We start from the raw sequence: 25,509 nt of genomic DNA, 5'->3' as shown, positions 1-25,509 counted from the left end.
CTCCGCCCTTCCCCGGCTGCCGCCCTCCCCAACATCCCCACACTGCCACCGTGGCCTCGCTCTGAACCAGCCAAGTGCCCCTCCTCCCTCCTTTTTTGATCTGCTCCTCTCTTCTGCTATTCTCTCTCTCTTTTTTTCTTTCTTTCTATTTTTTGGTTTTTCTTTGCTGGTTTCAATGCCATATCTCAGATTCTGTAGCATTCTCATTGTCAAGCGATGCCTCTCACAGGGGGTTGCCTAGCAACTGAGGATGTTACTGGCTTTCGAGAAAGTGGAATCCTGGCATAGAATAGAAATAAATACATGACTAAACCGGCACACGAATGTATTTATTTTTTATTTCATACAGAATTATTTGTTTTGGAGAAATCCCTCGTCTTTTAGCTGAAACTGTTGGTTTTAAGCAGTCAGTCCATAGCATAATAACAACCCAGTGAGATGCATGGAGTGGCGCTTCTGCCTGCCAGGCTCTGCCTCCCTGCTAGCTACTCGCTCGTGACTGAGCCATCAGCCGCCGAGCTGTGGAAGTCTCGGGCTTGGTCTAAAAATAATCCACTGTCACATTTATGTGCCAGATTAGACTAGCTTGCCCATGTGCCCGTCCGGTTCAATACCAGCGCCCTGCCAGGAAGGTGAATGTGGGCTTGATGAATCCTCCCTTAAGTGTCAAGAAAAACAAAATTACCATTTGCCCCCACCTCAATTGCCCCCGTAGTGTTGAGTGAGTAGAGGGGTCATTATCCCGAGAGCAGGATTTGTATCTCTCTATCTATCTGTCTCTCTCTTTCTTTCCTTCCCTTTTTCTTTTCTCTCAGGTGCAGACTGATCTCATCTCTTGTGAGTCCTCTCTGTGAGACTTGAGAGCTGATAGCAGCAGACAGAACAGCATGAATCATTATCTCAATTTGGTGCCCTTGTCTCAGAATGAGCTTGCTTGATGAAAGCTCCCCTCCCCCCCCCCCCACCTCCCTCCATTAGTCTTTATTGAGATGTTGTCCCTCTCCCCCCATGAGAAGAGTGTGAGATAAGCGTCAGGCCTGATTGCCACAGTGTAGATGTGAAAGTAGCAGCCTGGAGTTTGGGGGCGAAATGTGATTGCTGGAGGCGAGGACTAGAAGCGTCTGTGGTTGTGTTGCTGCGCGTGGGTGTAACGAGGAGGGGGGGTAGGCTCTCGCCATCCTACTCCTCGCTTCCCATGTTGGAATACATTCACCACCATCTCACTCATGTGTCTTGGGACTGTTCCTGTGAAACTGACAACATACACACACACATGTGCACACACACACACACACACACACACACACACACACACACACATGCACATACGCATACACACACACACACACGCACACACCCACACACACACATGTGCTGTAAAAGGCATGAAAGAAATAGGCAATGGTGAGCATAGCATTACACAACATACTCAAGAGTTTCTGCTACTGCTACTGATCAGTACAGTTTAAGTAGCAAGAAATGGTAAGTACATACTTAAATATGCCTTTTCTGGTTACACCTTCTCCTGTGAAACTAGTGTGTGTGTATCCTGCTATGGTGTCTCTTCAGGTGTGCTTTATTACAAAAAGTTCAGAAGCCTGAAATGCAAATGTGCGATGAAGTGAGAATGAGCTTGGTATTGAAACTATGAACCAAGGTGCCGTGACTTATTTCTGTTTTAGTCTGCTTGTGGGAAGGCAGTCTTTCATTCTTTCATGCAAGGACCTGGACACTGACATCTTCATCTCTTTCCAGTAGTCTAAAGAGTAAGGAGCTCTCCCCTGTTACTGGACACAAGCCCATCCAAGTGCCGATCCCCACAGTGCCACCTCCTGGTGGCCAGCAGAGCAGCAGCCAGTCACCACACTCGGCAGAGTACAGCCCTCTCACGCTGCGCAAAGGCAAGCCTCTCCTTACAACACAGAATGCCACAACTCTCACAGGAAACCAAATAACTATATAATAATTTAAAATTCTGCTGTGCTTCTCCTCTGCTTTCTGAATTGAAGAGAAAAAAACGTTGTTTGTATAGTGACGATAATGTATAGTGTCGATAATGTTACCTTGGTGCATTATTGGAAATAATTCTTCTTTGTTTCTCTGGCGCTGCCTTTTCTCTTCTCATCTTTTTCTGTCGTCTCGTCTCTCAATGTCTGCAGCCTCTAAGAAGCTGGCTCCCGTCCCGCCCAAGGTGCCGTACGGCCTGTCGGGCTGCGGCAGTGGCGGCATGTCTGACCAGTCCACGGGCCAGCCGTCGCCGGTTAGCCTGTCGCCCACGCCCCCGAGCACGCCCTCCCCGTACGGCCTGGTCTGCCCCCCCGGCCAGCTGCCCACCTCCTCGCCAAGCCAGACGCCGCTGGGATCGGCGCCCCATGCCCTCTCCCCGCCGCCCTCGCTCACCGGCACACTCACTAAGTCCCGACCCCAACCCAAGCCGCGCCAGAGGCCCAGCCTGCCCCCGCCACAGCCCCCCACGGTCCCCGGCAGCCTGCCCGGTCAGACCCCGCCGCCCCTGGACCAGGGCCTCTTGGATGGCATGTCCCCCGAGGAAAGCATGTCCACAGGTAAACACGCCAGCGGACCGGTGCCGCTGATGCGCTCCGGAGCGCAGCGCTCCTCTCTCAAACTCTCAGTCTCGCCATCCTACGCGGGCAAGGGACTCTGAGGGGAAGTTAAAAAAGGAAAACGTTCTGGGTGCCCCTAGAAAAGGTTGTTTTGAAAACATTCTGGGTGCTTTTAGAAGTGACTAATAGTATTCAGTGAAAGGGAAATTTCTCCTGGCATATCATCAGGATAATATTACCTCTGTTGGGAAGGAATTACTATATCATCAAGTTGACTGTTGGCTGTATGGAATCACCTGTCAAGACTTGATATGTGTCAGTTAATGTATTCATCTCTGCAGTCATAGACTTCACATCAGATGTCTTTCCATGCTTGCTGTCGAGTGAGCCCAGGCCTTTAAGAGAGGTGGTGGGCGGGCTCTCCATAATGCCATTTCCCAGGCTTGTGTCTTATGATGTGAAGCTATGAGCTGTTGCCTTGTAAAACAGAAGCTCTTCTCCTCTCTCATGGATTTATAACTGTTTTGTCCTCCCTACTCCCTCCTCTCCTCCCCCCTCCTGCTACCATTGTGTACCTTGCAGCTGTGTGAGGCCAGGGACTGAGTGTGATGCTAAGTGTGAGGGGGACGTTTGGGGTAAGCTAGTCCTGCTGCGCCCGTGCCATGAGTCTCATCTCAGTCTCACCGCCTTGGCTTTGGCCTGGGGCCACGCTGGCTGCCTCTCGGGACGCCTGCTCTTGCTCTTGCGCTCGCTCTCTCTCTCTCTCTATCTCACTCTATCTCTCTCTCTCACACACACACTGTCTCTGTCTGTGCATACATTACCCTTTCATTTTTATTTTAAGAAGAGCAAGTGATCGCTTCATGCCCACTCTCTCTCTTTCTCTCTCTCTCTCTCTCTCTCTCTCTCTCTCTCTCTCTCTCTCTCTCTCTCTCTCTCTGTATGTCTCTCTCTCTCCCTTTCTGGTTGGTCAAACTTTCTTTTGCCACTTCAATGTTGCTGCCATGGCTAACTTGCTTTATCAGTGTATTCTGTGCATTGTGTTGAGACCAAGGGTTTTGCATGGCTGACGGCCTTCCCAGAGTGCACTGCACAAGTGCCCAAACCTGATTGGCGCCGCTTACAGGGGATGCTGCTCCATCTTTATAACCCCCATCCTCTCCTCTCTAAGCTAACAGGTATCCCCACCCATACTCCTCTCTTCCAGCTTGACTCTTTGGTGGTGGGTCAGTGGTTTCCCTCAATCATGTCTTCTGCTCAGAGCCTCCCCTGCTCTTTTTCTCCCACTGATTCTCTCTCCATCCCTCTTTCCTTCTCTCCCGCTATCCCTCTCTCTTTCCCTCACACCCTCTTTCTCCCGAATCTGTCCGTCCTGCTCCATCCAGAGCGCAGACGCAGTGCATCAGACAGCTGCAAAGCAGATTTTTTTTGTATTTTTGCCCTCTTTCGTTCCTTTGCGTTCCGTCAGGATCCACCCCTGTCACTCTCAGCTTTCACACAACGCCCACTCATCCCGTTACCGCTGTGTGGTTTGGTTGCTGTGGTAAATGTGAAGTGTTTTGTATCGTCTGTGTATGACTCATATGTTGTACGAAAAAACCTCAAGTCAAGTACCTAATTTCACATTGTGGAAAATGTGTGTATGAATGGACATTTTTTGTGTTCTAAACTATGGTCCAAGGACTTGTTAGAATTGCCCCAGGCATTTGGCATTAGAACATTAGAACAAATGACAAGCATTCCCTTCCTTTTAGTACCCTATTAGTAGCGGCTTAGTTTGAGAGGATCCCTGTGTGAGCATGCGTGGAGCAAAGCTACTTATCAGCCTCCATCTTTCTAACTAAAAAGTAAAACTAAAAAAGAAACATACTAATGCTGCTTATATGTTGCTACCTGTGGCTGCAGACGAAGAAATGAACTTTGACCTTGCTTCCCCTGTTTCCTCTCTCACGCATTTCGTTTCCACCTCATTTTTCCACCATGAAACGACCTCCCACTCCCGTCTTCTCACTTCTTCACAATTTCACCACTCTTCCTTCCTGTGCCCTCATCTTCACCATCCTCACCATCATCACCATCAAACAGCAGATTTCTTCAGTTTGGAAATACCCTCCTTCAATGTCAATCTGGACAGCCTCCTGGACGAGTTCAGAGTGTCGCCCTGCCGGAGCTCCCTGATGGTGCCAGACTCCCCGGATGGAGATGCCACTTCTGAGGATGAGGGCCAGAGCACCACACTATGACCCCAGAACAGAACAGAACACACCCCAATCCTACAGGAGGCGCTGTCTTCTTTCTCTATCTATCTTCATGTTGTCCCTTGCTCTCTTTCTGTCTCTCCCGTCGGTTTCTCTCTCTGAATCCTCCTTTCTATTCTATCCTCTCTCTCTCTCTCTCTCTCTCTCTCTCTCTCTCTCTGTTTTCAGTTGCTCCTGCTATCCCTTTACTCTTTTCTCTCTCTTGCTTTCTCTCTCTGCCTTTCACTACTGATGAAGCCACTGATGAATGCACAACTGAGTGTCAACCAGCCATCATCCGCAGAACTACAGACTTGGGTTTGCCAGTCACTCTTCCGCTCTTCACAAAGCCGCTGAAAAAAAGAACCTTTAATCTCCACAGACGACTTAACTTCTACAGCTCTATATGTGACTTCAACTGCACGTATGGTGCCATGGAGGAAAAACTGATTCGATAGTGCTGAATCTGACCAGAAGGGACATCAATAGAGGAGAGGTAACCGAGAAGGAAAGGAGAAGAAAACAATGTTACGTCAATTGTGTTCATTTGTTCCTTGTCTTTTTTATTTGTGATATGTACCATATTTTTACTTTTGTATATTTTTTTTGTATCTGTTCAGGGTTTTTTTGTTGGCCTTAGGAAAGTCAGGAATCAGGTTGCAACCCAGCGCTGATTCAGACAGCGGTGTCGGTGAAGATTGCCTCAGGACAGAGATAGAGGTTATTATTGTGTGTGTTTTACAGGGTATGAAAGGTTGGCCTCATGCAATATAAATGTTGCCCATTGTCAAAATCAGGACGAGACATGAACTTGCCATGAATATCTGACAATAACCCATATGCTCTTTCTCTGTCTGTCTCTCCTTCTCTTGCTTGCTGGCTGTTTCTCGATCATTCTCTCTAACTCTTACCTTCACACACAAACACACAAACATAAATGTGGAAGATAGTCACGCTCAGAAAATTGAGTGAAAAGATGCACTTGTAAATCTTCGCACTGCTGTCAAAGCAAATTTCCTTCAGTATTTACTGGGCTCTCATCCAACTGTGCACATCAGCATCAGTGCAGTATGAGAATGTCTTTCTCATTTTTGAACATTCTTTGTCTAAACTGTTGTTATTGATATAACTGAACACAAATCATAAATGTATGGGGAAGACGGAGGGAGAAGTGTTTGAGACAAGATCTGAAGCTCACTCCTTGAATGATATCTTTGTTTCCAGAGAAGGGCTTTGATAACAGGGGATTTTGACAGTAGAATGAGTGGCCATGTGTATTAATGCTCATTGGTGTGCCTCTCCAGCAGGCCTCTCCATTAAAACATATGGACATACACAGTAGTTTGAACTGTGACAGCACTGCCTGCAAGCCCTGTTGATGCTCTCTGCACACCTTGTCTCAAGTGCTTCAGACTTAATGTATCGCCCCTTCCCAGTGTAAATACTAACAGACTTGTAAATAAATATGTAGATAATTCCAAGCGGGCAGGTTCAGATGTAAAGACAAATATGAATTATACATATATTCATAAATGTGGTCATATTTATCTTGTTCTAGAAAATGCTGTAAAATGATGTTGGTGGTGTTATTTTTCTCCCCGGCGCACACTATTGCCAGATTCACCGAAGAGTGAGTGAACTCGAGCACTGACCGCTGCAACAGAAAGCCATGAAACTGCTATCGGTACACGTGAAGACTTGATAGAGCAGAGTTTGCGTGTTTAGTTTGAACGTTTTTGAACGCATTGCGTTTGTTCTTAAATATCAGTGCCCTGAGGAAAACCTCTCTGAACCAGTCCGTCATGATGCTGCCCACTAACTCCCACACTCACATAACACCATTGCATGCTTGAGGAACAGTATTATTTTGTAAAGATTACTCCATAGCACTCTAGACCATCCAAGGGATTCTAGAATATGCTAATAATTGTTCACCCTTTTTGAATGCAATAATTGGGATATGTTGCTTTTACATGCAGTATTTTTGTATGTGTCAATTCAAAAAGATGTTGTGGATGCTATTCTTCTGATCAACCTGGAGTGTTTGGGGATTTTACCATGACATCTGGCATACTACACTGCAAAAATGCTTTTCTAACCTAGTGTTATTACTCTTATATTGAGATGAAAAAATCTAGTTGGTCTTGTTTCTAGCTAAATTGTACTTACCTAGTGCTCTTTGGTAAGGTTATTTTGGCCTATTTCAAGCAAATATTACTTATTTTAAGAAATCTTAACAAGCCAAATTTGCTTAACGCACTGGCAGCCAAATTTGCTTGTTTTAAGCCAAATTTGCTTAACGCACTGGCAGCCAAATTTGCTTGTTAAGATTTCTTGAAATAAGTAATATTTGCTTGAAATAGGCAAAAATAACCTTACCAAAGAGCACTAGGTAAGTACAATTTAGCTAGAAACAAGACCAACTAGATTTTTTCATCTCAATATAAGAGTAATAACACTAGGTTAGAAAAGCATTTTTGCAGTGTATCAACACACACCCTGTTAGAGTGTGTTGTTATTCCCCTTGGAGTGCAATGATGTGGCACACAGAAGACCTGTTTGTGTTGTGTGGTTGTATGACTGCTCTGTTCATTTTCTCAGAGGAATTGAAAGATGCTACAGTTTTTCTGTCATATCTGAAGGCCCGAAACTGACAGGACATCTCATTTTGTCAATCAAAGTGCAATTATTTTGTTCTTGTGAACCTCAGAGAAGTGAAGAGGCCATATCCAACCCCCACTCTCTGCCCAACACTTGATAGAAAGTCTTTCTTCACTCCTTTTGCAGATGATATGGTTTACTTTTTATTTCTTGTTTTGTCTACTTCAGGGACTTAAACTCAAGAAGATAAAGTCTCTGTTATGTATGATATGCCTCAGTGTGTGTGTGTGTGTTCTCAATGAATTATATTCTTGAAGATTATGGTGGCTGAGTAATATTAATAGTTGTAGTGGTTATACAATGAAAATTGCAAGTGCCCTCACATTAGATATTAATGTCCTAAAGCTAATGACAAGTTTTCTTGTGTACTTGAGGTTTTTGTCTGTGGTGGTTTCATCAGTGTTTTTTTATGGAGGCAGGGGTGTCATTATACGAGAGCATTGACTGAATGTGTCTATCTTGACTTTGAAGCTGATCAAGGTCAGGTCTTGTCAATAACTGACAGAAGCTGCAATAGAAGCATGGCTTTTTAAAATAGCTCTCTTATTTTTCATACTCCATTTGCTCTGGTGGCATTTTGTGAACCACTGCACCCCACTGACAGTTTTAGTCAAATGCCTGTGTTAACGTTATTGAGCAAGTGGGGGAGGTGTTGTCGAGGCTTACATTTTGTAAATGCAATAGACTTTGTCAGGGGGCGTGGATTGTTTTCAGATAAGCGTTAGCATGCCCGCTCAAGCTGTGCTGTAGTCTGGTAATGATGGAGCTTTAATATTCATTTTTCATTCTTTCATATATATTTCACACAGAAGGTATGAGCAAGTTAAGCTGTCCCATCGCTGTCTGCAATGATATCAGGGTTACAAAGGTCAAAGGTCAGCTGATGACTAAGAGCATGCCAACTTGATGTTGCAAAGCATCAATGACCGTGATGCTTGGCCATTTTTGCATTCCTAGCTTATTGTGCGTGCTTTTGTTCTGAACCAGTTTTAGTCTGATTAGTCACAACTGCAACGTGGGTTTTTTTCTTTTTTTTTTATTAATTTGTAGTTCACACACATCACTTTATTTTAAGAGGAAGTTTAGGACAAGAAATCCTGGGTTAAATGGGGACAAAAAAACTAAACCTTGATGGCCATGGGTTTACGCTTCATACATTTGAAACTGGACATTACTAATGGACATCCAGACTCTCCCATGCTTCCACTCCAACTCCTGCTGAACTGTAGGACCCACCCCACCTTTCCTTCCTCTGCTTAGCATATCAAGTGGAACAACACAGTCTGTACTGTGAAGCCGACTGCAATCCTTCAGAATGTCAGAAATATATATATAAATATATATTAAAGTCTACATTTTTAATAATAAGTTGTCCATGTCATCTTTGTCCCTGTTGCTATTCCTTTCATGATATGTTACAACAAGTTCACAGGATATACTGTATCATGCTTGAAGCAGCGCTTTGTCTGGTTCTGATTCATTGGTTACAATAACACTGCATATTTTTGTAAAACATAATACCAAGGTTTGCGATTTTCACTATACACCAGCTTGATGAAAAAGTTATTGTGATGGTTCTTTGCCTCCACATGCATCCTCTTGATGACCAAACTAACAAAACAAGAACAACATCAGCTCAATAGAACCTCAAGGATTGAATCACCTTACCACATTCTATAGACAGTGCAGTCACTTATTGAGTGTAATATGGATAGAGTAGGCCTATATTTCATATTGAACTAAAGGAAAAGGTACCTAAAATGGAATATCCCTAGATGTCACACATTCATAACTGAGCCCTGTGTTACGGAAGAACTGTCAAGGAAAGTTGGACATAGGGGGCCAAATATGACAAAATGCTATAATTTGTCACAACACGTTATTTTGAAAATCTCTTATGAATCAGTAATGTTACTGCCATCGTTCATGTCAGCACACCTGTCAGATCAAAACTTTCTGCAAGTTTACATCCCAGCTTCAGTCCAACTTTTGCAAGACAACCCAAACATGTCTGGCACCGGTTGGCAGTCATTCTAGTATGTCAGTACATGGTGTTCATTTTAGCACAAGGTGTGAAAATGAAATTGAATTAGATGAACCTGTGATCACTGTGAAAATAATTTGTACTCAAGATAATCTGTACAAGATGCTATTAGAATGTGCTCGCATTGCAGGAAGTTCCCAGCCTGTGCACAGTTCCTTATTGACCCAGAAATATTTTTTCAAATCAGACTGTTCAAACTCAGAGGAGAGGGACTCTGAAATGGCTATCCAGCACTCTTCCCTTCTGAGCCATCTGACTCCGACTCAAAACTAACCTTGGCTCAGGTTATCAAGAACAGGTCAATTGAGGCAAGAATACAGTTTACAGAAGACAATTGCTTTTTACATTTTAAATACATTTTTTTCAGTTTGAAAGGTCTTCAACAGATCACTTTTTTAAGTTTTTACATTTTTAAATAATGTGTGATTTGTACAGCAAGAGTTTGTCAAGAATAAATCACAGACTACGACACATCAGCCAGTGTTCTCAACCCAGTTTCTGGAACCTGTCTGACAGGAAATATCAGATAAAGGGAGGTGTTTAATGGAAGAAAAAACTCACACAGGCCTTTAAAGCATGAGCCATGGTAACAATTTACAAAGCAGTTAAACAAAAACACACCACCGATGTCACAGAAACCTGGGACACATGGTGCATTCAGGTCCATCTTACATAACTTCCTCCTAATGAATACACACAGAGAGACCTGTAACGTGACAACCATTGCTTATCTTCTTACAGGTGGCACCCATATCCAGTTCGTCTGGTTCCATTATGAGTAAACTCATAATCTTCTTGGATACTCACATTTATTCAGTATAAAAAAAAATTCACAATTTATGCTTTATGCAATATGCTTTAAATATTACCTAGTTATATCAGCATTAGTATTAATCTATTTTATCCAACAAGACATACAGACAAGATGAAAGGTCCTTAACAGAGTTCCATAAGCTTATCAGGCATAGCAAGTGTCATTATAATTCGAGGTTGCTTACATCTGTTCTATATGAAACGCGCAATATAACCACTAAACCAACAAGACCCAAGGTAATGTTACGGTTATAAGCGCTAGTAAGGAGAAAACTGATAACAGGAACAGTAAACATCGACCAGTAGTACAAATTCTCGGACTACTTCTCCTTTGATTTGGAACAATTACTGTTGTTGTTGTTGGAAGGACATTTAAATCGTCTTCTTTCATAGGTCGACCAAGTTCACTAATGATGAAAATCTCCGATGAGTTTTTACTGGGTCTTATCCAATCCGGTGAATTAAGCCTTTCAGAGACCCCTCTGAAATATCGCGTAATCCAGCCAAAACGTCCAGTAATCAAGAGTGGGACGTTTGGAGACCGAACACTGAGAGGTTGGTGTACATCGAGTAAGGGCACTTCCAAAATCTTCTGGGTCTGTGCATGCAGACGGTTAGTCACCACGGGGTCATTTCGTTTAGTGATGAAGGTGAGGTGCCTGCAAATGGGACAGACAATACTGTCCCGCGTGATGACCCCGTCCTTGTTGATACTGACCAAAGTTCTGACCAGACAATCGTGGCAGAATGTGTGGGAGCAACTTAGAGTCCTAGCTGTGCCTGAAAGGCATTCGTAGCAAATTGGGCAGTCTGTATCCTGAGCCCCTACACCTGTCTTCAGGTCTCCCATCCTGTCCTCTTGCGTCCCGGTGTGAATCTGGCCGATGGTGTTGTCGTGTGGGACCCGGGAGTGACTTCAGAGCTGGCATTGGCGGTAGCCTACTTGATGGGATAAAGTATTCTTCCTATGTCTGAAAATGTCAAGGCATAAAATACTCCCTCCTTGTGTTCTCTTGGAAAGTCACGTTTGGGTGGAGACGTAAAAGAATGTCCTATTCACTCTCAGCATGCTGTTGGATAGCTTGGGGTAAATGCTGTCAAACTGGATTTTTTTTTTTACTTTAAAAGGAATAGTAGCCTACCAACGTTTCAGCTGCTGAAATCGCCAAACACATTTAGAAGGGGGTGAAAAACTTGGCGAATCTGGGTTCATGGTTATAGGTCCAGGTTAAATATCCCTTATTCTCAAACCAGTTATAGGCTAGTGTTAATTATCAGTACGGTATAGCAGCATTTTATCAACTAGAAAATGCATTTCCTGAAGAAAAATGCATGAAATGCAAAAGTTGAGAAAGGAATAAGAAAAGAAAGAAGAGTGAAAGGTGGAAAGAAGAAAGGAAAGAGTAAAGAAAGGAAAAGAAGAGTGGAAGAAGAAAAGAAAGAAGAGTGAAAGAAGGGAAGAAGAAAAGAAAGAAGAGTGGAAGAAGGAAAGAAGAAAAGAAATAAGAGTGAAAGAAGGAAGGAAGAGAAGAAGAAGGAAAGAAGAAAAGAAAGAAGATTGAAAGAAGGAAAGAAGAGTGGAAAAAGGAAAGAAGAGTGAAAGAAGGAAAGAAGAAAAGAAAGAAGAGTGAAAGAAGAAAGAAGAGTGGAAGAAAGAAAAAGAAAGGAAAGAAGGGTGAACCAGATTGGCTCCAGATAAAGACAGTAAAGAGAGAGTGAAGAGGGAAATACTGAAAGAAGAAAAGAAAATGGAGTGAAGCAGAGAGATGGAGTGTGAGAGAAAGTAGAATGAGAGGGATAGAGTTGAATCAGTACAGTTGAATGGAGAGGGACAGAGAGAAAAGGAGCCTTGGAACATTGGCGCAGGTGTCAGTGAAGCACAGGTGCAAGCCAGTTTAATGACCCTATTATGATGTCATAATGGCCCAATGTAAGTCAATGGGAAAATTTAGATTCGTTTTTCTTTAATATCTTAAAAAGTATAAAGTTCAGAAAAATGAAAAATACATAGCATAAGTGTCCTTCACAAGACCTTGAAGTTTGAATGAAGTTTCTACATTAAGCGGTTCGAGCTGAATTAATCGCAGAAGTCGGTACAATCTAACAGCCTGATCACCTGTCACTATCCCTGATTCCAGCAGATCGCCCCATCATTAAAAAACAAGAAGCTACCATCAAAACTGTTAGGAAGTGGCCTGAAGATGCATCTCTACAGCTCCAGGACTGCTTTGAAAGAACAAACTGGACCTTGTTTTTTAATCAGGATGTGAATGAGTATCCCTTCGCTGTCCTCTGTTACATCAGGACCTGCATTGAAAATATTACCACCAACACCCGCATCAGGATTCCCCCTAACAGGAAACCCTGGATGACTGGGGAGGTCCAGGCCCTTCTGAGAGAGCGCAACGCAGCTTTCAAATCAGGTGACAGAGCACAGTACAGCATAGCCAGGCACAACCTGAAAAAAGGCATCAAGCAGGCCAAAGCCATGTATAGGGAGAAGATTGAGGGCCACTTCACCAACGGAGACCCAACACAAGTGTGGCAAGGCATACAACAGATCACCAACTACAGGGGAAGCCGCAACCCACCGACAAACATCAATACCTCCTTAGCAGAGGAGCTCAACCACTTCTATGCCCGCTTCGAGACATCTGGGCTAGATAATGGAGCTGCTCCCCCACCTGCTGACACAGACCACACAGCCATGGTAACAGCAGAGGAGGTAAGACTCATCCTCAGGTCTGTGAACACACGGAAGGCAGAGGTACCAGATGGCATTCCAGGAAGAGTGCTCAAAGAATGCGCATACCAGCTCGCAAATGTCTTTACGGACATTTTTAATATTTAGCCAAAGCGGCCGTTCCAACCTGTTTTAAAACAGCAACTATTATACCTGTGCCCAAGCAAAGTAACATCAGCACCTTAAATGACTATAGACCTGTGGCGCTCACTCCCATCATCGCCAAGTGCTTTGAGAGGCTGGTAGCGAAGCGCGTTAAGGCTTCCCTCCCTCGCTCCCTGGAACAGCATCAGTATGCTTACAAGGAAAACAGGTCCACTGAGGACGCTATCGTCACAGCCCTCCATTCAACGCACACCTGGACAAGAAGGAGATATATGTGAGATTACTCTTCATAGATTACAGCTCGGCTTTTAATACCATCGTCCCCAACCGGCTGATCACCAAACTCCTTGATCTGGGACTAAGGATTTCCTTACGGATCGCCTGCAGACAGTGAGACTGGGTCCTCCTCACCAATCCTCGAGCAGTCTCTCAGCACTGGAGCTCCACAAGGCTGTGTATTGAGTCCCCTGCTCTACTCCGTCTACACACATGACTGCACCAACACCCATCCTTCAAATACTGTAATCAAATTTGCAGATGACACCACTGTGGTAGGACAAATCACCCATGAAAATGAAAGTGCCTACAGAGATGAAGTTGACAGACTGACAAAATGGTGTCACGAAAACAACCTGACCCTGAATGTCAGAAAGACAAAAGAAATCATAGTCGACTTCAGATGGCAAAAGGCGAACCCTCAACCCCTCACCATCAATGGTGAGGAAGTAGAGAGGACCTCCTGCTTTAAGTTCCTGGGGGTTATGCTCTCAGAGGACCTGAAATGGGTGATGAACACAACTGCCACAGTTAAGAAAGCACAACAGCGGCTCTACTTCTTGCGGATATTGATGAAAAACAACCTGTCTCCCGAGCTGCTTAAGCCTTTTTACCACTGTTGCATTGAAAGTGTGATCACATACTGTATCAGTGCATGGTATGTCAACTGCACAGACAAGGACAGGAAATCCCTCAGTTGGGTCATAAGATCTGCTGAGAGAGTAGTTGGACTTCCACTGCCTCCCCTGGATGACATCTTTAGGACGCGCTGCCTCCGAAGTGCATGTGGAATTTTGAAGGATGAGACTCGCCCCGCAAACCATCTCTTCACCCTGCTACTCTCTGGCAGGCGCTACCGGGCCACTACAGCCCGCACTTCCAGACTGCAGAACAGTTCCATCCCCAGGGCCATCACAGAACTTAATAATCACACTACCCTCCTACCCTCTATCCAGCACAACTGCACTTTTTAGTGGTTGCACAAATTAATTTCGTTGTGTATCTAAAGCACAATGACAAATAAAGTCTATTCTATTCTATTCTACAAAGAATAATAAGCAGAAGAAGAATAAAAAGCCTAGGAATAACAATACAGGGCATTTCATGCACTGTAATGACAACTCAGCTACTTTAAATGTGAGAAACTATGAGGTGATGCTATTAGAATGTCAAAAACGTAACACTCATATATTATTCATCTGAGTTTAGTAGCCTACACTGCAATATTAGGGTGTAGATTTGTATCTGTGTTTTTTAGCGGTGTAGATATGATTAATTAGTGAGCTATTTCATTTGAACCATAGGCGGAGATGACAGGGGGGACGTGTCCCCCCCTACTATAAAGTTGCCCCCCCCCCCCCCCCCCCCCCCCCAACAATCATTGTAAACACAAATAAATATTTTTTAATAATATAGTATTATGAAATAAAAGCCCGACAATACAAGCGGTGCTTATTATAAGCATAAAACAATGTGTTTTTTAAGTGTTGAAAAAACATGATCCCCTATTCCTCAAAGTGTTTTGGTTCACATATTATTTCCAACGGGTGGGGCTACTGTCAGCTCCCTGTTTCAGTCAATCAGCCCAGTAGCCTACACCATGAGTCGTCAGCAGCCATCCCCCGGAGTAATTCTGGCCCGCCAGCGCTTTTTTGGAAAAAAGGGAGTTTATTTTGTGGTTAATGCAACAATCTGTTTTTATTCCAGTAAAGTGTGCAATCTTTTTTCCAGTAAAGTGCGCAATATTTATTCCAGTAAGTGCAGTAGGTGCAGTAACGAAGCACGTGGAACATACCCCGGATTCAGCGGTGCAGATCTGAAGAGAAAAAAAGACTTGTGGTTTCACTTGAAATTACACAGAATACCCCGGATTCAGCGGTGCAGATCTGAAGAGAAAAAAAGACTTGTGGTTTCACTTGAAATTCCAAAGAAATGGGATCTCCGCCTCTGATTTGAATTATTTTCAAACCTGAAACAAGGACAAATTATGTACAGAAAACCACAGCACAGAACTGTCACATAATATAAGCAACATGATTTTTTATACAACACAAATTAAATGCTACATCTCCACAGAAATCACAGCAAAGACAACTCAGCAACACATTGTTAATGGGTAGATAAGAGAAAAAGTTAAATCAGCGTATTTTTCCCAAGTTTTTGCCAGATAGCTACAATCCTACTCAGTAGTAGCCTACTTTAAGCCCCATTTACACAGAGTCTAGAGTCACTGAATCGGGTTCATTTTTCACACAAATCGAATCTTTTAATTCCGTAAGGATGGAGCCTGGTAACGAGAGATTTGCGGCAGGACGAACGCAGCTGTAGTACATCCCCCACACCTGTTGGTGGCCCTCTAACGGTAGTACAGACTGTGGTACAAACTGAAAAGACGTAGAAGAAGACAGGCGGACACGGGTTGTCGTTACCGCATCGTAGTCCCACACATCGCGCATGCTCAAACACAAACGGTTTACAGCACACGGCTCAATATCAACATATCTGGCTTGTCTTAACGCATGATGTAGGTTTATTTAACGTAATGTTTTATAATTTTGTAACGGTGAACAGCATAAGGCTCAACGCATAATACGGGTACATTTAATGTTGTATTTAATTGTGTTGTAAACGGTTAACAGCATAAGGCTAAACGTCAACATATGGGGCTATGTTTTTGTTTAAACTTTATAATGCCAGTAGCCAATCAGATGATAGCCTACTCTACGTAACACTGGCTCGCTTTTAAAGCTGCGAGCTGTGGGACTGGTGCATGCACGAGCTGCAGACAAATTGACTGAAGAAAAGAGTGTGTGTCAGTTGAGAGGGAAAGCAAAGCAAGATTCATTGCAGTTCACAGTTGAAGAGAAAGATGGCATGCTCTAAGAAGAGAAATGTAGACAGCGAAAACCGAGCTTTCAAAGAGGAGTGGACAGACGTGTACATGTTCACTCTGCCTGCGCGCAGCTGAAAGCCTGTGTGCCTGATATGCTCTGAGACGGTGGCACTTGTCAAAAGCAGCAACGTGAAACGCCACTACGATATGAATCACAAAGAATTTAATCAAAATAACCCTCTCAAATCCGAACTGCGAGCACAGAAAATACATGATCTTAAAGCCCAGTATGCCCGATCTTGTAGATCTTCATTTGATCTGATAGTCAGTTGTTGACCAAACAGACACTGATACTGCTAGCGCCTAAAGTACAGTACTTATATTGGAAATATGCCCCTGAATCATAATGCACACCTTGACTGTTGGTATAAAACACATGCAGTCCTATATCAGTGAAATCAACGGTCATAAAAAATGTGTGATAGACCTCCGGACCCAAGCTTGAGGAAAATGTTTTAAACTGGACCCCTTAGAATTTTAATTGTATACCCCTGATCTACATGAAACACCCAAAGATCACCATGCTGGTTTGCTCAGGGTTACTTCTGTGTTCCAAGTAATACAGATCTCCTCCGCAAGGGGGATCGAAACCCGGGCGCTGTCCAGTGTTTTCTTGGTTAGTAACTTGGAAGACACACGGAGGAAAGAAAAAAAAACTCTCACACACGCATACACATACACTCTCAACCAAACCCACAAATTCACAGAGACACATAAAAGAAAACTGTTATAATCTTAAAATCTGTATGCATTTTTGATTTGTATTATCTACTGCTGCACATGTATCTATGTATACATACATTTATGATATATTGTATATTGTATTGATATCTCCATTCCTAAATGTTTGAAACATGCACTTACACTGACATTAAGGTGCCTTGAGGAGTCATTAAAAACAAAATAAAATATTGTTAATTAAAACATTTAAATAATTTGGGGTAAGGATATGCTACCCTTGTTCACCCATACAGAGATACCAGATTATCTTCATTATAATTATCATTAAACCCAGGCCATCTTAAATCTTCCCATCAGCGCCGTATAGGTTACATTTATGCGCATAGGCTAAAACCGCGCTGGTTTAGCTCAGGGGTTACTTCCATGCAGAATTCTCTCCTTGAGAGATCCCCGCAAACCTCTTCCGAAAGGGGGATCGAAACCCGTTTTATCGGTTAAAACTCAGGCCATCTTAAATCTACTCACCAGCGCCCTCTAGGTTATATGTATGTTATATACACACAGACCTACAGATTGTTTCGCGCTGGTTTAGCTCAGGGGTTACTTCCAAGCAGACTTCTCTCCTGTAGAGATACCCGCCACCTTCCCCGGAAGGGGGATCGAACCCCGGGCGCTGTCCAGCGTTTTGTCGGTCAGTAACTTCAGAATTTACTGTTAAGATGTAACCATATTGTATGAGAACGTGTCTAGATATTTACAAAAATCCGTAGCAAAATAAGCTTATGACCACACGGAAGCTCGCCCTTTTACAACTTCAGTCCCATCGGCAACCTCCAGGGGGAATCATTGCGTAGTGATAACATTTCCGCTCAGAAAAAGAAACAGGAGAGAGGGTTGTCTTGATGCACAAACAGTAATTGCAGTCCAGCGTCAAGCTTCACGCCAGGTGTCAGTGATTTCGGTTTCAGTTTCAGTTTGTTTATTTGATGAAGAGGGACAGTGCACATTAATAAACATTAAAATGTACAGTACTGTGCAAAAGTTTTAGGCAGGTGTGAAAAAATGCTATGAACTAAGAATGCTTTGAAAAATGTAAACAATAAATGTTTATTTTGTATCCATTTACATGGTAAGACTGAGCACAGCAACAAGACACAACATAGTTATACTGCATCAGCAGGGTCTCTCCCAGACAAAGATTTCAAAGCAGACAGGGGTTTCAAAATGTGCAGCTCAAACACTTTAGAAGAAGACGTTGAGGATCGTAGACGTAGTGGTCAGCCAAGGAAACTTAATGCAGCTGATGAAAAACACATCAAGCTTATTTACCTTCGAAATCGGAAGATTTCAAGCAGTGGCATCAGCTCAGAACTGGCAGAAACCAGTGGTACCCAGGTACAGACATTTACTGTCCGGGGAAGTCTGGCCAGAAGTGGTCTTCATGGAAGAGTTGCAGCCAAAAAGCTCTACCCCGACAAGGGAACAAGGCCAAGTGACTGAACTAAGCACGAAAACATAGAAACTGGGGTGCAGAAACATGGCAGAAGGTGCTCTGGACTGATGAGTCAAAATTAGAAATATTTGGCTGTAGAAGAAGGCAGTTTGTTCGCCGAAGGGCTGGAGAGAGGTACAATAATGAGAGTCTGCAGGCAACAGTGAATCTTGGTAGAGGTTCCTTTCCAGTTTGGGGCTGCATTTCTGCAAGTGGAGTTGGAGATTTGGTCAGGATGAATGGTGTCCTCAATGCTGAGAAATACAGGCAGATACTAATCCATCATGCAATACCATCAGGGAGGCGTATGATTGCCACCAAATGTATTCTGCAGTAGGAACATAACCCCAAACATACAGCCAATGTCATTAACAACTATCTTCAGCTTAAAGAAGAACAGAAAGTCCTGCAAGTGATGGTATGACCCCCACGGAGCCCTGATCTCTACATCATCGAGTCTGTCTGGGTTTACATGAAGAGACAGAAGAATTTTAGGAAGCCTACAGCCACAGAAGATCTGTGGTTAGTTCTCCAAAATGTTTGGAACAATTTACCAGCCGAGTTCCTTCAAAAACTGTGCGCAAGTGTCTGGAAGAATAGATGCTTTTTTGAAGGCAAAGGGTGGTCACACCAAATATTGATTTAATTTAGAATTTTCTTCTGTTCCTTCACTGCATTTTGTTAATTTATGAAGAATTGATGAAAATAAACTGTTAACACTTCCATTTTTGAAAGCATTCTTAGTTTACAGCATTTTTTCACACCTGCCTAAAACTTTTGCACAGTACTGTATATGCACTCAATTATAGCCAAAAGGCTAGTTTCCATTGGCAGTCCCCCTGCCAGAGTGAAAAAGGCTTAACAACTTAAAAAAGGCATTAACGTATCAAACATAACATTGACAAAAAAATCTAATCCCAATATATAAGTTATACCGCTTACCCACTAATGATCAAATTTTTATTTATTTATTTACCATGTTTTAAGGTGTATTTTAAAGCTGTTGAATGAGGTTGATTCTCTAATGTTCTGTGGGAGATGGTTCCATTCCTGGGCTGACCTAACTGAGAAAACCGACTAAACAAACACTCTTTTTTTTTTTTTTTTAAAGGAATATCACAGTCTCCTCTTGCTGCCCCTCGAGTAGCACTTTGTCAAGTATTTTGGGAGCCTGTTTGTAAAGAGACATGACTGGCTTAATAGTGGAGTTTGCAGTAGACCAGGTGGCTAAGCAGTAGTTAATGTGAGATAAAAGATAAAATCAATGAGAACATATACAGTACATTTTAGCAGCCTCAGTGGACATGTGATTTCTAAGATGCCTAAAGTTGGCTAAGGTGAATTTTAAATTTTTTATATGTTTTTTTAAAAGTAAGTTGATTATCAATCAAGATACCAAGATATTTGTTTTCCTTCACACTCTTGATTCTTTGATCAGAAATAAACACATCGGGTTCAATGTGAGACTTCCTGGTTTTTCAAAAAAAAACATAGCAACAGTTTTGGAATTGTTAAGCTGAAGACAACATTTGTTTAACCAGTCAGACACATCAACCATGACCTTTGTAAGCAGCGACCTCTACGTTATTCTTACCCCACCCAAAGATCACAGTGTCGTCTGCGTACATCAGAACCTCACAATCTTGGCAAACAGATGGCAGATCGTAAATGTAAAGACTGAAAAGAAGTGGACCGAGGATTGAACCTTGGGGAACACCTGTAGACAGATTTTTGAAGTTGGTTAATACATTGTTTATTTTAACACACTGAGTTCGAGTTGATAAGTATGATTTGAACCAGTTGGATGCGGAAGAACAGAAGTTAAACTGATCAAACTTAGACTGAAGTATGTTGTGGTTGACCGTGTCAAACGCTTTCCGGAGATCTATAAAAACTGCACCCACAACTCCTCCTCTGTCCATAAGGGACTTGACCCTTTCAATAAAATAGACTGTTGCAGTCTCGGTGGAGTGATTTGATGTAAAACCATGCTGCATGGGGTGTAAAAGCTGATTAAAGTTAATATGATTAATTGGATGCTCTACTGCTAATTTTCCCAAAACTTTGGACATTAAAGGAAGTATACTAATAGGTCTGTAATTGGCTGCTGAGTGAGGATCACCATTTTTAAAGATAGGAACTACAAATGCAGGTTTCCAGTGTTCTGGAAAACACCCATGTTCTTGAGAGAATGACAGATTAGCAATATGGGTAAGTAGGCTTTTTAACAACAGGCAAAGGTCTTTAACCATGGCAGAGTCCATTTCAAATATGTCACTTGACTCTTTGGGTTTGAATGATTCGATTATCTTCTCTACTTGTTCTTCAGATACTTTTTCAAGTTTAAATATGGACACAGTTGGATTATGAGAAATGCCACCATACTGCTGGTGTGAAGGGAAACTGTTGGCCACAGCAGCCACAGCAGCCACAGAAACTACAAAATATTCATTTAGCATTTCAGCCACAATGGGCGGATCATGTGAAAGACTGTCATTGATCCTGAGTTCTATCTGTTTTCTAATATTGTTTTGTCCAATTCATTTCTTTATTTATTGCCATATGTGTTTAGAGTCTCCTTTACAATTTACGATTATTTCAAGGAAATAATTTGCCTTGGCTTTTTTAAGTTCTCTTGTCATTATGTTTCTTAATGCTGTAAAAATCAGTTATCCGTTTGGACTTCAGATATGTTTTAAGGGCTCGATCCCTTTCTCTCATCATTTGAATAACATTTCATTTATCCATGGCAGTGAACTCCTTTTATGTTTCTTTCTTGACTACTTTGAGAAATCTTTACTCCGTAAAGTATTGGCTAGTAAAGCTCACATCATTTGAATCAAGTATCTCATCCCAACTATTCTTCTGATACAGGTTAAATATGTGGAAAGTTAACTGTCGTTGCCATATAATAAGTAAGGGATATTGTATTGTCCGGAGGTCATTATCGAAAGATAAACCCCGACGTGACGGGGTCTTGTTTCCTCCTGAATGGATTTATTTTATGATAATGACCGCCGGACTATACATTATCCCGCTTATTATACGGTTACTTGCCAAACGATAGAACACATTAGTCTAAAATACCTATTTATAATGATTTTGTTGCACTTTCAGCGCCCTCTAGGTTACATTTATGTTATATACGCACAGACCTGAGACAGTTGTTGCGCTGGTTTAGCTCAGGGGTTACTTCAGTGCTATTTCTCCCTTCGGTTATACCGCAAACCAAGAGAGATCCCTGCAAAGCTCCCCCGAAAGGCAGGGACGTGCGGTCAGAGGAGGCAGGGGAGGCAGATTAAAAAAATAAATAATAATAATATATATTTATATATTATAAAATAAATATTCATATTTCTCTAGTAATCTGTGTTACGGGTGTCATTTCTGCATGATTCCGATTATTTTGAGCATTTTTATTATCAAAATCGCTGAATTTGCGCATTTCCGGTTCCAGAAAACAGGGACGTGCGGTGGGTGAAGCAGATGCATTGGTGTCTATGGGCAGGGGAGGCAGTGCCTCCCCTGGGATTGCGCAATCACTCCAAACTTGGTTTAACGCATGCGTGCGCAAGCGTAGAACCTTTGAGTCAAGCTCAAAACGCATTGAAAAATCCCTTAGGTGAGGCAGGCAGTACCACTGCCTCAGGTAAGGAGGTGAGCGAGAGCGCACTTGTCGGGTATAGGTTCTGACGTCAGTTGGTTTTCTTCTACACTTCTACTTGACGGCGAAAATGGAACATCATATTGCTAAGCTGAAGCAGATCGTAAAACTGGACTTTCAATCCAAACGTGAAATTAAATGTGAAATGATAAATAATGGGAGACCAATGCCGGAGTTAAAAGTTTTGCTTCAAACGACGGGACAGAATGTATTGACATTTTGAGTGCTTCACGTTTCCCAACGGGACTACATGCACAACACGAACCACGCTAAAGGCTGCTTCTACAGGACAGTTGGCTTGAAGTTGTGAGCAGACTAGGTGAGCTAAACTAGCCACTGACTGCATTTGTTCAAGGATGATCGCGGGAGAAGAGGACAACCTATTTCCACTGAACAGGGAAGTCGTGAATGGATTACTTTTGTTTTTATTTACGAACTCCAACGAAAGTGCACCAGCTGTAGCTATTAATATCTTATTAATAACTCATCATAATACAATAAAAAAACGATTGTTTAAAAATAATGGTATTAGACAATAAAATGTTACGTTTTTTCAGTTCTGATCAGATAGACCATAGACATATATACATGTATATATACATTATATTTTTTTTTAAACAACTAGAGCTCAAAATGACGTAATCACTTCCAGTTTCTGTGCCTCACCAGCTACGAACCTCACGGCACGTCACTGCCGAAAGGGGGATTGAACCCCGGGCGCTGTCTAGTGTTTTATCGGTCAGTAGGCTACCTTTAAAATGTACTGTTAGATGTAACCATGTTATATAAGAACGTGTTAAGATATTTACAATAAAAACGTAGCGAAATAAGCTTATGTCCACGCGGTGTCCCATCGGTGACCTCCGCTCAGAAAAAGCAGCAGACGAGAGGGTTGTCTTTTGATGCACAAACAGTGATTGAGTCAACCACCACGCCAGGTGTCGGTGATACAGGTTTAATATGTGGAAAATTACATAGACATTTATTTTCTCTTCATCACTCTTCTGCTGTTACCCACTCTGGCGAAAGAGTAGGCTATTGAAGAAAATAAATTAATGTTGAAAAGAAGGGGGATTTGTGAATTGATCCCAAAGTGCTCTCTGACTCAAAGTGCTCTATGACTGAATGGGGAACTCCTTCCAAAGCAGCAAGAAATCTAGGTGTCATTGTCCATGGCCAACTAACATACACAGACCACATTGCCTCTGTCTCCCGGTCGTCCTTCGCGCAATTCAACATATGCAAAATCAAGTCGTACCTGTTATTGGGTTAACTGCGCCACCTAGCAGTGGCTTGTGTATTCAATGCTTTTGGACCGGAACCTCATTCATGTAATGCAGTTACACAACTTTATACAGTTCAGTAAACTGCATGCTGTAGTTCATATTGCGACTCTGAGTGCTTTATTATACTTGCAAACATAGTGTCAGAAGCTTGGGACAGTCAGTGACTTGCCTTATGTCACTACTGACGTGATTTTAAAGTTTTATGGGCTGGATTGAAGGTGGCTAGAAAACAGACGAAACGGGCTAGTGCTAACCCAAAGATGACGACCATAACTTACACCATTCCACCAACAGCAGAGATGAAACTCTCCGGCGACCTAGCAGCCAGCTGGGATACGTTCAAGGAAGATTTCCAGGATTAAATACTGGCATCTGGAATGAAAGATAAAGAGTAACAGGCAGCAACACTGAGGAGGGTCATGGGCAGTGAACGTAAGCATATCTACAAGCACAATCTGCATTAGACCAGCAGAAAGACGTTCCTAGCATTCTGGATGCGTTAGGGAAGTATTTCAAGCCAGCGAAAAATGTTATATTCGAGCGTTTTGTCTTTAGAAGCCAGAAACAAGAAGAAGGGGAAGGGATAGATGTATTTGTGACTAGGCTGCCGGAAAAGGCTGCTACTTGCAATTAAGGAGAGTTAAAAGGTGCAATAAGGATCAATAGCTATTCGCTAAAGGTATGCTAGCAGCTAAAACTAACGAAATCTCTTGAAATGTGCTGACTTTGATATTATGACAAACTAGTTACTCAATGACTGTCCTTACACAGTCAAACATCAAGCAAGTGCAACACAAGACTAAGCAAGACGGCAATTAAGCTACTTACTAGATCGGCAGAAGGTAAACAAGTCAGGTCGGCGGGCTGCGGCAGGCGAAACTACAGAACGCAGTTAAATGCCTATCGACCCTGCTATGCCAATAGCACCGACGCGATTCTCCATATTAAATGTCATTGTAGTGCCCCAATTTTTTTAAGCTGTTATTTTAAGGTTAAACTGCTTATCCTAACCCTAATCCTGAAGCATAATTGTTGCATAATACACCTTTAAGGAAGAACTTATAAGGGACAGGATAGTCCTCGGAATAGCAGATGAAGGCACACACTGCCGTCTTTTGAGGGAGAAAGACCTCACGCTAGCCTCAGCTGTTGATATGTATCGTGCTGCAGAACTCACAGATGTGCGCATGAAGGCTCTGGCCCATAAATCTGACGATGCAATTCACACAACTGACTCTAGACAGCCTATGCGCAATGTACACAAATTCACCAAACCTGGTAAGACATCTGGTAAGACATGTCGCTCCTGTGGGACACCCAATCAGCACAAACCAGGGAGGGATGCCTGCCCTGCATCTGGTAAGACATGTCGCTCCTGTGGGAAACCAAATCACGTCTGTATAAAAAAACAGTCGGGACAGTCTCACTTAAATGCCGTGGACACTGTTGCAGAAACAGTACATGATGATGATGAGGCAGGCATACTTATATATGACCTCAGCGATTTCCACAGACAGGACACAAGGAAAGAAGTGGTTTGTGAACCTAAAAATGAATGGTGACAGGCAAAAGTGTCAGTTGGTGCCAATTGCAATGTTATGAGCCTCAAAGAAAAGATGTGGGTGGCACTGTTAAGCTAAAAAGGCACCGGATGCCAAAAAGAGCCCGGGTGACGTAATGTTGACTTTCGAACGCCTCTTGAGTGACAGTTTCTATGCCAACGTTAGCATTACGTAACCCGGTCACCACGTAGGCCGGGCGCTTATTAGCTTTAAGTCTCAGAGTCGTTCGAAAGCCATCAGCTACTTTTTAGTTGCTTAATATTGTGCCTTAACGGACACTACGCACCCGGACACTTTTGAGCTATCAGTCAGAGAGTCTCAAGAGTTGTTCGAAAGCCATCAGGTACTTTTTACACGCTTAATATTGGCTGCCGGTCTTTTGTAAGTAAGCACACATCAACAGGTTTCGCGCGCTAGCATCTATATTGCTAATAGCAATTCCTCCTTTTGTGCGACAATATTAAGCGACTAAAACGTAGCTGATGGCT

The 25,509-nt window shown here is 42.7% G+C and overlaps 2 protein-coding genes across 2 annotated transcripts in view; one reads left to right on the top strand and one right to left on the bottom strand.

The window, feature by feature from the left end:
• The window catches only part of arhgap44a (Rho GTPase activating protein 44a), a gene marked incomplete at its 3' end in the record, with an annotated part of 27,960 nt that extends 25,295 nt beyond the window's left edge, over positions 1–2,665 (top strand). Inside the window, exons 20-21 of the mRNA XM_080856502.1 lie at positions 1,756–1,901; positions 2,160–2,665. Coding sequence (XP_080712628.1) covers positions 1,756–1,901; positions 2,160–2,665 — 652 coding nt within the window. The remainder of the gene's footprint in view (positions 1–1,755; positions 1,902–2,159) is intronic.
• Positions 2,666–10,536: 7,871 nt separating this feature from the next.
• LOC308379103 (RING finger protein 222) lies at positions 10,537–11,169 on the bottom strand (the record flags this gene model as incomplete). Its single annotated transcript, XM_080856159.1, has 1 exon — positions 10,537–11,169. The coding sequence occupies one exon, from the start codon at positions 11,167–11,169 to the stop codon at positions 10,537–10,539; it is 633 nt and encodes a 210-aa protein (XP_080712285.1).
• Positions 11,170–25,509: the final 14,340 nt, after the last annotated feature.

This window comes from Sprattus sprattus (genome assembly GCF_963457725.1).
Source record: "Sprattus sprattus genome assembly, chromosome: 18".
In the NCBI taxonomy this organism is placed as follows: domain Eukaryota; kingdom Metazoa; phylum Chordata; class Actinopteri; order Clupeiformes; family Clupeidae; genus Sprattus; species Sprattus sprattus.
The sequence above is the reverse complement of the archived record's forward strand: the minus strand, read 5'-3'. Positions and strand labels throughout refer to the sequence as shown.